Source organism: Abrus precatorius, unplaced genomic scaffold (genome assembly GCF_003935025.1).
Source record: "Abrus precatorius isolate BTA unplaced genomic scaffold, Abrus_2018 Scaffold3, whole genome shotgun sequence".
Lineage (NCBI taxonomy): Eukaryota > Viridiplantae > Streptophyta > Magnoliopsida > Fabales > Fabaceae > Abrus > Abrus precatorius.
Genome location: NW_020874373.1, coordinates 35,914,015 through 35,925,811, shown reverse-complemented (window position 1 = coordinate 35,925,811; position 11,797 = coordinate 35,914,015). Strand labels below are relative to the sequence as shown.

Sequence of the window (11,797 nt, the reverse complement as noted above, 5' to 3'; positions counted from 1 at the left end):
TAAATTTCAAAAAATACAATTATATTAAAAAATTAAAAAATTATTGCTTGTAATAATTCTAGTTGTCTCAAATATGATTATTTCTAATAATTGTTTTTAAAAAAGTATAAAATTATTGCTTCAATATAATTTCACTGCTCTCTCTATAAAAACAGTTTTATTTTTTAAATTAATTAATATTTTTAAAAATTTAACATTCCTGAACTTATTTACATGTAACAAATATTAAAAAGAAAATCAAGAACTTCCAAATGTATGTATATCAAAAGAATACATATAAGGAAAGCTTGCGAGAAAATATCTAAGAATATGATGTATGGTGAAGGACGTTGAGTTGCTTCATCAATCAACAACATCATCCTATGTTTATGTTGTGAACAGAACAGAGCAGGGTTGTGTTTGTGGAGCAGCAAGAAATCATGCTCTTTCTCTCCCTTCATTCTCATCTATCTCCAAATTCTTCATATTCTCACATTCACATTTCCTCTTCACTATTACCAAACTCCAATAACACTCACCATAATCACCAACCCTCTTCCCTTCCAATTCCCAAATCCCATTCCGATGTTCCCATTAAAGCTCCCACTCCTCCATGGATGCAGGGTCCTCTTCTTCTCCAACCCCACGATCTTCTTGACCACTCCAACCCCAAAGCCAAGGTGAAAAAATATGACCTTTCTGAACAAACATTGACGGGGAAAGAGGTTAGAGGGAAGAGGGTCATGAAAAAAATTGCCCAGAGGGTTGAAAAGCTTAACAAGGCTCAGAATTCAGCTGAGACTCAAACGGGTTATCCCAAAGTTGAAAACTTTGTGGGCTGTTTGGAGAGTTTGGAGGAAAATGAGGAGGTTAGAACTAACGGGAGAATGCCGTGGGAGAAGGATGAGAAGCTTGTTTTTCTGAGTTTGAAGAAGGAAAAGGTTATCACTGCTGCAGAATTGACTCTTGATAAGGTGCTGCTTCGAAGGTTGAGGAATGAGGCTGCTAGAATGAGAGTTTGGCTTAAGGTTAAGAAAGCTGGTGTTACACAAACTGTTGTGGATGAAATTAAACGGACTTGGAGGAGAAATGAACTTGCCATGGTTAAATTTGATATCCCTTTATGCCGGAATATGGATAGAGCTCGAGAAATTGTTGAGGTTTGGCATGTCCCTATTCTTGAAGTAGAATTTTGTAGCTTGCCATGTTAGACTACTTACAATTATTATATTACTGGAGTATGAATCGATATGTTAGTTTGCTAGTGTGTTGTGCGTGTGTATTTGTACATGATCGAAAAGGATTGCAAAGTTGGGCTATGCGGTGTTGTATGTATATTTCTTCCATGCTGACCATCTAATTCTGTGGTATGTTTTGGCTAGTTAAACATTTGTTTTAGTTTAATAAAATTTCCAATTTTTAAAGCTAAGGATATGAAACAAACTGGTTTTTCTAGTATGTTTGTAGATGCTCAATATAAATTGATCTGAGCCAGTTTGGCTAATTCTTGATATCTTATTTTTTGAGCGTCTTGTTACTGCTATATAATGCAGATATATTGCTATTCATGTATTAGTTGTATCAATGCTTTAATATTAATTCAATTGTTTTGACTTGTAGATAATTTTTGTGTTATGTGTTACATACATTTCACTTTATCCTTCCATGTTATCCAATGGCTACATTAGTGTTCATTTCTTGTGTGAATAGACAAAGAGTGGAGGCTTGGTTGTTTGGAGTAAGAAGGATGCTCTTGTGGTTTACCGAGGATGCAATCATCAATTGACCACTAAAGGTTCTTCTATTCTAAGAACAAATCATTATGGAATGAATTGGGTGGAATCAGCTTCCAAAGGTGATCTTTACTGGGTTAAACCCAACCATAGTTCGAGTGAGATGCCAAGCTGGAATGCTGATAATAAGGATTCTATATCAACAGGCATCCAAGATATGAACTGCCAACCTGTCTGTGGATCATTGTATGAGCGGGAAACTGATCGTTTATTGGATGGCTTAGGACCTCGTTTCATTGATTGGTGGATGCACAAGCCACTTCCAGTAGACGCTGACTTACTTCCTGAAGAGGTTCCTGGGTTTCATCCTCCATTTAGGCTTTGTCCCCCTCATTCTAGTGCAAAACTAACTGATTATGAACTAACATACTTCAGGAAGCTTGCTTACCCTTTACCAACTCATTTTGTCCTTGGTACCCTCTCGCTTCATGTAATCCTTCAATTTCTATTTCAGGCTTAGAATACCTATTTATTTTCTTGTTTTTCCTTTGATGTCAATTAATTAGTGCAATTTATACAAAATATTTTCCAATATAAACCAGAGGGCAAGTGTTGGCACAACAATGAAGTTGTTGCCTTCTGACTTGGAGATAGTGAGTTTAAATTCTAGGATAGCATCTCCACTTGTGGTGGTAAGTTCTGTGTACCCCAAGATCCACTAGTTGGGTGGGAGCATCATGCACTGAGTTGCCCTATTTTTACCAGTATATACCAGCTTAAAAAATAAATATACCATTTGTTATCTGTTTTGGTTTCATTTTTTAGTCCTTCTGGCAGTATTGATCTACTACTACTTATATAGATGGTCAAGCAGTATCTGTATCAAGAAGTAATTGATTCAAGAGTGATGAATCTGATCAATAACTAATAAAGAAAATCATAATTAATTGGTTGTAAATTAACAATAGCTTGAAAAAAATTGCCAAGCAGAACTATTTTCATGCTTATCCTTGTATGCAAGAGGTTAGTTAATTCATTTTGTCTTTTTATTATGAAGGAAGGAACAAAGGACTTAAAGGCTTAGCTGCTGCCATCTTAAAGTTGTGGGAGAAGAGTCTTATAGCAAAAATTGCTATCAAGTATGGAATTCCAAATACTGACAATGAAATGATGGCCAATGAACTGAAGGCAAGTATAATAAATTGTTTACTGTTCAGTATATGTGAGACACCACATCCTAGACCTTAGCATAGGTTTAGTCAATGATATTTTGTATATGAGGTTGACTTCTGCATGTTGCATTGAGTTGGAAATTGTTAAATGATTGCCCTGATTCGTTTTTGGAGGAAGAACTAATCACTTTGGTTGTTCTCGCTTGAAATGTAGCCTCATACAAGACTGGCAGTATGGCACTATACAAATTACTATAATGAAAGGGCCCATAATAATTAAATATAAGATTGATTGGGAAAATTTTCAATGCCTGTCAGAAGCTAAAATCATCTGTTGCACCCACAAGATTTTTCCAGATTAGCTTGAATATATGTTCTATGTTTACTAAATGCAGGAGACTGGTGGACTGAGCTGACCTTTTATAAATTGTATATTAGTTCTTGTACTGGTTTTGTTTTTGTTTCCTGAAACAGGTGTAAATAACTTTGATCTACATTGCAGCATCTCACTGGAGGAGTTTTGTTGTTGCGAAACAAGTTTTACATAATACTCTATAGGGGAAATGATTTCCTTCCAAAAAGAGTTGGTGCTTTGGTAGAAAAGAGAGAAATGGAACTTAAAACTTGCCAACTTCATGAAGAAGTTGCACGGATGAAAGCAATTCAAGCCTTTTCTTCTAATGATGAACCACCACAAGACACTAGTACAAGTGGAACTTTGACAGAATTTAAGAAAATCCAAACAAAGCTTGAGGATGTTAAAAATGTTGATGTAGATTTAAACATTCAACTGGAAGCAGAAATATATAGACTGGAGAAGGAATTGAAAGAGGAAAAGCATAAAGCTTTCATTGTGAGATTAGGTTTATTGACTTTCCTTTCACATTTGTCATACATTGATACTCTCATAAATTAATTGTATGGATTCTGCAGCTTAGCAAGAAAATAGAAAGATCTGCAAACGAATTATCAAAGTTAAATGCTGCATGGACACCTACTGAGCAGGACACTGACTTAGAAATAATGACAGATGAAGAGAGAGAATGTTTCCGAAAGATAGGATTGAAGATGCATAGTTGCTTAGTGCTTGGTAAAGAACTTCCTCTTCCCCTTTTCCAAATGCTGCACGTGACTTTTTGTTTTGAATTTTTTATTTTATCTGTAATCAAATGCTTTGTTGCTGAGTAATCTAATTGTTAAGCTGTCTTACAATAGTTAGGAACATGACCACAGGACTCCTTATAAGGCTTGAGCAATTCTCCCCACATTGAACTAGCTAAGTAAACGATCTTCACAAATAAAGCATGCCTTGCTAGTTGCCAACATAATCTCTCCAAAGGAATAACTGCTTGTAATCGTCTCTCTAGTTTTTTTTGAAGGGATAGAAAAATTAATTTTCTTTAAAAACATGAGTCCATGTCCATCAAATTACCAGACTATTTTAATGGGCTTAACAGCAAGGGGTGTTTTTTGATGTGAAAACTCAAATGAAATGAAATACCTGATTCTTTTATTAAAAAAAAAGGGAAATATTCTTCTCACTGTACTTTACTCCACACCTTCATAACACCAAAATTGATACCTATTAGGAGAGCATAATCACATCCAATTTTACCAACAATTATTATTCCCAAAATGATGCTATTATACGTTAACTACTCACTCATGTCTCTTTTAGCTGGAGAAGCTTCTCTAACGTTTTTCTGCTCTGAAAATTTATATTGACAAATGAATGCAGGCAGGCGTGGAGTCTTTGATGGTGTATTGGAAGGCCTACACCAGCATTGGAAATACAGAGAAGTAGTGAAGGTGATTACGATGCAGAGACTATTCAGTAAAGTCCTTGACACTGCAAAGTTGCTGGAGATAGAGAGTGGTGGAATTTTAGTTTCAGTTGATAAACTAAAAGAGGGCCATGCTATTATTATTTACCGTGGGAAAAACTATAGAAGAACTTCAATAAAGGTAGCAAAAAATCTTCTAACCAAAAGAGAAGCATTGCGTAGATCCCTTGAAATGCAGAGACTTGGAGTAAGTGGTTGATTACCTTCTTTTGCATCTATCATTCTATTAGTTCTTTTGAGAAATTCATATACAATTCCTTTATTGGTATTTTCCAATGATTAAGTTTCACTAGAAAAAAAGAGAACAAAATATTATGTGAATAATATTAGAATTGCTTAATTAATTGAGAGCCTGTACAAAATACATTTATATAGACTACTAGTCTCCTAATTAAGGAAATAAGAACTGTACAAATCAAATCTGTCAAATCTATCCTTAATTATAGAACAAATCTCCTAATTATATTTTACAACACTTCCCCTCAAGCTGGTGAAGGTATATCTGTCATTCCCAGCTTGCACATAAGATCTTTAAACTGTTCCGTTGGAAGTCCCTTGGTGAACATGTCCGCCAACTGCAGTCTTGAAGGAATGTACTCGGTGGCTACAAGACTGCTGTCCAATTTTTCCTTAATGAAATGTCGGTCTATCTCTATGTGCTTTGTCCGATCATGTTGAACTGGATTGTGTGCAATGCTGATGGCTGATTTATTATCACAAACTAGTTTCATGGGAGCTTCATACTTTATTTTGTATTATTTTCATCCATAACAGTTCACAGACCCCTTGTGCCATAGCTCTAAATTCTGCCTCTGCACTTGATCTTGCAACCACATTTTGCTTCTTGCTCCTCCATGTCACCAAATTTCCACCCAAGAACATTCAATATCCTGTAGTGGACCTCCTATCAACAACTGATCCTGCATTGTCAGCATCGGTATACACTTCCATGGATAGGTTTCCCTCCTTTTTAAATAGCAATCCTTTCCCTGGAGAGGCCTTCAAGTACTGAATAATTTTATTTACTGCCTGCAAGTGTTTTTCTCTTGGATCATGCATGAATTGACTAACTACACTAACTGCATAGGCTATGTTTGGCCTGGTGTGAGATAGATAGATGAGCTTTCCCACAAGTCTCTGGTACTGTGTCTTATCCACCTTTGGGCTTCCATCATCATTTCCAATTCTATGGTTTTGCTCTATGGGTGTTCCAGTGGTCTTACAACCCAACTTACCAGTCTCTTTAAGAAGATCAAGAATGTATTTCCTTTGGGAAATAAAAATACCCTGTCTGGAGTATGCTACTTCTATCCCACGGAAGTACTTTAGCTTACCGAGATCTTTCATTTCAAATTGAGCAGCCAACTTTTCCCTCAAATTTTGTTTTTTCATCTCATCGTCTCCTGCAATAATCATATCATGCACATAGACTAAACGTAGAGTGAGTTTGCTGTCTTGTGAGTGTTTTATAAAGAGAGTATAATCACCTTGGCTTTGTTTGTACCCTAGAGATACCATGGCCTGAGTGAACCTCCCAAACCAGGCCCGAGGTGACTGTTTGAGGCCATACAAGGCTTTCTTTAATTTGCAAACTTTACTTCCTCCACCAGCAACACCATATCCAGGTGGAATCTCCATGTATACTTCTTCATCTAAGCTTCCATGTAGGAATGCGTTTTTAACATCGAACTGATGCATCTCCCAACCAAAGTGTGCTGCCAAGGAGAGGATAATTCTGACTGTGTTCATTTTTGCCACTGGAGCAAAAGTCTCGTCATAATCAATCCCATAGGTTTGGGTGTATTCTTTTGCAACCAGTCTCGCTTTATACCTGTCCGGTGTGCCATCCTAGTGATACTTAACAGTATATATCCACCGACAACCCACTGCTTTTTTATCCTTTGGTCTCTCTACAATCTCCCAAGTCTCATTCCTTTTCAATGCACCTATTTCATCATGGCTTGAACTCAGTTCTTATCCTTTAAGGCTTCTTGTACTGATGTAGGGATTATAATAGAAATCAATAGCTAAAATAAAACTTTGGTGCTGCATAGAAAGATTTTTAATAGACACAAATTAGGATATAGGATATTTGGCACAAAATCTTTTTCCTTTTCTTAAGGCAATTGGTAAATTATCTGGGTTAAGATCACAAGAGATATTTAAGGTGTCCTCAAGATTATGAGTTCTTACCTCCGGTTCGGACAATTGAAGTTGCTGTTTGACCAGGTTTGGTTTTTCTCTTCGCTGATATTGAATCCCAAAACGTCTTACTTCATTATTCTGCATTGGTCCAGGATCTTTGTTACCATCCAGAAGAGTGGAATTTTGCAACAAAGGAATAGATGACAACTCAAGGAACTCAGCTTCTTCTAGGTTACTCTCCCCCTGATGCTGAGTACTGTTTCATGAAATGTGACATCCTTGGAGACATAGACACGACGACTTTGGGGTTGATAATATTTGTATCCCTTTTTGATTGAGGCATAACCTATGAAGACACATTTTATAGCTCGAGGATCTAACTTTCCCCGATAAGTGCTATGAACATGGACAAAAATTGAACAACCAAAGACACGATTTTGGAGGCTGGTCATAATGGGGTTAGAAGGATAGAATGAGGTCATGACTTGAACAGGGCTAACACCATCAAGAACACGAGAGGGCAATCTATTGATTAAATATGTGGCAGTGAGAACAACTTCTCCCGTAAGACTTAGGGACAGACATTTGGAAGAGTAATGATCTAATAACCTCAAGGAAATGACTATTTTTTCTTTCTGTAACTCCATTTTGTTGGGCGGTGTCTATACAGGTTAACTCATGAATAACTCCTTTTTCTTTAAAGAAATTGGAGAGATTTTGATTTACATACTCTCTCATTATCAGAACGCAATCTCTTAATAGGACTCCCAAACTGTGTTTGAACCATTTGGTAAAAATTAACAAACAGCTGAAAAACTTAAGACTTATCTTTCATGAGGAAAATTCAGGTAACCCCGTGTATAGTCATCAATAAAAGAAACAAATCACTTGGTATCAGAAATATTAGGAGTAGATGTAGGCCCCCACACATCCGAATGAACAAGATCAAAAGGTTTTGAACTTTTATTATTACTGGGAAGAAAAATTGTTCGATGATGTTTAGTAAATTGACTGACATCACAATGAAAGGACTCAACTGACACTTTTGTAAACAAAAAAGAAAATAATGACTTAAGGACACTAAAAGGAGGATGCCCAAGACGCCTGTGCTGAAGCCATATCTGGGAAGAAGATCAAGATTCTGAACTCATTTGATTGCTAGATGTGAGTACCTATTGTTTGGTGCACTCTTTACTGTCTTCATGCTGCAGGTAATATAACATGCCCTGCTCTTTAGCAATTCCAATCGTCCCCCTCGTGGCAAGATCCTGAAAAACACAATAGGAGTGGAAAAAAGTGACTGCACAGTTTTAAGTCTTGGACGATCTTATGAATAGACAAGAGGTTATTAGATAGTTGTGGAACATGAAGCACATTTTTAAAAAAAAGGGAAGATTGAAGTTGAATGTTGCCACAACCAGTAACAGGGGTATGAGAACCATTAGCAACAGTGATATGTTGGTTACCAGATGAAATGGAATAGGATGAAAAATAAGGAGAATGAGATGTCATATGATCAGTAGCACCAGAGTCTATAATCCAGATATTCTCAGTATCAGAACCCTTAAAGGATAAGAAGCTAGAACTCTTACCAGTCATGGTTAAGGAACAAGAACTAGATATCTTACTAAGAGAGTCCATAAGAGCCCTTAGGCGTTCCAACTCTGCTTTGCTGAGAGCCAGTACCTCATTTTCTGCTGTTTGGGCAGATGGGACAGTTTTATAGTCAGATGTCACTTGATTAGCACGTCGTTGTGTAAGCCCTTTGAACCCTCCAGTTCGCTCAAGGACCTTCTCTTTGCCATGGAGCCTAAAACATGTCTCCTTAGTGTGGCCGTCTTCCTACAATAACTACACCATCTATCTTCACGACTAGCTTTTATTGGTGGCCTTCCAAATGAAGAGCCTTTTACAGGACCCTTGCTACTAGCTAAGGTTGAACCATCCATAGAACTCTTGTTCGTAGCCAAGGCTGAACCATCAATAGAACTATCCCCTTCCAGCATAACTGACCTCCGAGTTTCTTCACCTCGTACAATGTGAAACACCTCTGAGAGAGAAGAAAGCTCATTCTTGCCCAAAATCTGAACCCGAATTGGATCAAATTCTGAGTTTAGTCCATGCAGGAACTTAAAGATTCGCACATTTTCTAGGAATGCTGTCAGTGTGTTTAAATTAGTTGTACACTCCATTTTCAAATTCTGATACTGGTCCAACTCAATTCACAAACCATTCAATGTTCCGTAGTAATCTGTTACTGAAAGACTCCCTTGTTTGGTATTAAAGATCTTGCTCTCTATTTCATAACATGCTGCAGTATCCTTCTTCATAGAATACATCTTTCTAAGGTTCTCCCAAATTTCCTTTGCATTGGAAAAAAACATGCAATTCTGACTGATCTCCAGTGTCATAGAATGCCACAGCCAGGTCATGATCAGAGAGTCTTCATCATCCCAAGCTTCATATTTTGGGTCCGTTTTGGCTGGAGGGTCTCCTTCAATGTGACTCAACTTCTTCCGTCCCTTGAGGGTTCTGCGAACCAACTGAGCTCACTGTAGCAATGAAGGCTGCCTAAAAGATGCAGAAGCAGAGCCCCCTAGATCGGGAGCTCTGATATCAACTTGAAAAAAAAGGAACAAAATATTATGTGAATAATATTAGAATTGCTTAATTAATTGAGAGCCTATACAAAATACATTTATATAGACTACTAGTCTCCTAATTAAGTAAATAAGAACTGTACAAATCAAATCAGCCAAATCTATCCTTAATTACAAAATAAATCTCCTAATTATATATTACAACAGTTTCATTTTCCATTCAAGACTGATTTGCTGAATTTGTTTCAGTCACTGAAGTTTTTTGCTCGTCAGAGGGAGCAGATGATCTCCGAATTGGAGCTGAAACTGGTAAATCTCAACAATCTCTGCTTGAAACTGGCATTCATGTATAACAATATCAACAAATAACAAATCTGTCAATTTGTTTTTTTCATTTGACCAGAAAACTTAGATTTCAATACGTTAACTTTATTTGTTGTACTGTATAACTGGGATTCTTTTTGCAATTTTAGGCAAACCTACGGCAGAGAAAGGAAATTGAGCTGAGAGAACTTGAAAATTGATGCATGCATGTTTGAATCATTATCATGCTGCAACTGCTCTCATGTTTTCTGCTCATTGACGGTAGACAAGATTAGGCATACCAGAAATCCAAGCATCAGCAAGCAACATGTTTTTGCAAGTAAGCTTTTCACTTCACGAGTATTGTAAAAAATTTCTTGTTTGAGTTCAGTTGTTCAAACAAACATTTATTTCCTATTTAAAAAAAAAAATTATTCTGATGCTATTACTTTCATCACTATTTTCACGACCTTATTCTTAAAGGTGATAAAAATGGATTATTGTAGATCCTTTTGTTCTTATTCTTTAGTCTGAAAGGATCAAAGGACTTGGTGGTCATTTGGTCCCATTTGTATATATTTTTATTTTGTTTTTAATGTCTTGAATTGTACCTTTCCGACCATAAATCAATAAAGAAAATTTCTGAAGCCGTTTCGTTACCTTTAAAACATCGAAACAAAGGTGAGGGACCTTGAGCTACATCCTAAATCATGAATTTTGTCTAGAACTTGCTGGTGTTTTCGTTGATGTCCTCACACACCAATACTCTTCAGGATTTTGTGTTCTTCCGTGTTTAATTAATTGGTTATATGTGAACTTCCTTTTCAGATAATCAAAGTGGCATCTTTGCTGCTGTATGGATCTGGAAAACTTTGAAACAACAATTCTGCATGGAAGAAATGAAGCTTGAAGCATATGCACAAATGTAAATGAGCAGGGAAGATTGTGGAATTTTTTCCTTTTTCAGAAATCAAATGTTTTCCTTCTTCACTCATGTTCAATCATCATCAACTTCCTGTAAGTTGAAGCTGAATCCTGTAAAGGCATAGCTTGCTTTTAGAAGTTAAAAAAAATGCTTGTACAAGGTTGTTCCATCCTGTGAAGTGTTCTATAGGCATAAAGTTATGAAGCTGCCAGAGATGTATTTTTTCAAAAAGTAATGATTCTCTTAAACTTATCTTTTAAGAGTAGTTTTACTAATAAATGCCAAATAAGCATTTTTTTTTTCTAATTTGTTATCGGTACTAGTTATTGAAACTAAAAGATTTCATAACGAATGATAATGTTCTTAATTACTCGTGTTATAAATATACTTTATCTGGTGATGCAATTTATCATGTAATGTAAATGTTTAAATATTTGTAATTTAATGGTATTTTTTTATTTATGTTTGATGTAACATGTCATATTATAAAATAATAAAGTAGGGTGAGAGTGCTAATTTTTAAATTTTATACAATTAATTTATTGTATGAGAATTTTAAATTAAATAGTAAAAAAATTAATAACAAGTTATTGAAAAGAATGTTTTATAAAGTTTAACACTTAATGATATTTAATCTTCTTGTTTTCTGATACACTACGCGTGCATGCTTTGCCACCATGCATTCAGTTTCATTCTTTCACTCTCCTGAGCCTTGCAAATAAGTTGCTTAAATATTATATACAATCAAGTGTTTTGTTTTTCATATTTTAATTGTCACAAAAAGTTATACCGTTGTTTATATCTTCAAATTTCATTCCAAAATTTTCAGAATTTTTATTTTTTATGAACTCCATTCAGTGAGATAAGATTTAGTTACTATTGTAGTTGTTTAAATCTTCATATTTCACTCTACATAACTTCTCGTGGTTGAAAAACTAAATTTGTCTTCGCATAGTAATAAACTAAAACGTGCGCCATTTGAGTGAACAATGTTTCTCAATTTTGTTTTTCAACAGTCACAAGGTTCACATCTGTACACAACTGTTGAAGGGGGCAATTCTATAAATGTTTGGCAAATAAACAGTATAAATGAGAC

At 35.8% G+C, this 11,797-nt stretch overlaps 1 protein-coding gene across 3 annotated transcripts; it reads left to right on the top strand.

Moving 5' to 3' along the window:
* Nucleotides 1-297: 297 nt before the first annotated feature.
* On the top strand, nucleotides 298-11,137 carry LOC113861060 (chloroplastic group IIA intron splicing facilitator CRS1, chloroplastic). Of its 3 annotated transcripts, XM_027493661.1 has the most exons (10): nucleotides 299-1,139; nucleotides 1,690-1,834; nucleotides 1,919-2,185; nucleotides 2,770-2,900; nucleotides 3,387-3,737; nucleotides 3,818-3,974; nucleotides 4,623-4,915; nucleotides 9,723-9,782; nucleotides 9,947-10,116; nucleotides 10,605-11,044. In XM_027493661.1, exons 1-9 carry the CDS (start codon nucleotides 420-422, stop codon nucleotides 9,995-9,997), a joined length of 2,175 nt encoding a protein of 724 aa, XP_027349462.1. In that variant the 5' UTR covers nucleotides 299-419; the 3' UTR covers nucleotides 9,998-10,116; nucleotides 10,605-11,044. The 3 variants fall into 3 exon arrangements, with proteins under 3 accessions (XP_027349463.1, XP_027349462.1, XP_027349461.1); XM_027493660.1 differs by having other exon boundaries at nucleotides 300-1,139; nucleotides 1,690-2,185; nucleotides 10,605-11,137; XM_027493662.1 differs by lacking the exons at nucleotides 9,723-9,782; nucleotides 9,947-10,116; nucleotides 10,605-11,044 and having other exon boundaries at nucleotides 298-1,139; nucleotides 1,690-2,185; nucleotides 4,627-4,825.
* Nucleotides 11,138-11,797: the final 660 nt, after the last annotated feature.

Excerpts from the sequence above, each read along its gene's own strand:
- LOC113861060 (XM_027493660.1), top strand. The coding sequence starts at position 420 with ATGCTCTTTCTCTCCCTTCATTCTCATCTATCTCCAAATTCTTCATAT. Across the intron at positions 2,901-3,386 it reads TGATGGCCAATGAACTGAAG|CATCTCACTGGAGGAGTTTT; the intron begins GCAAGTATAATA and ends TCTACATTGCAG. Across the intron at positions 3,975-4,622 it reads GCATAGTTGCTTAGTGCTTG|GCAGGCGTGGAGTCTTTGAT; the intron begins GTAAAGAACTTC and ends AAATGAATGCAG.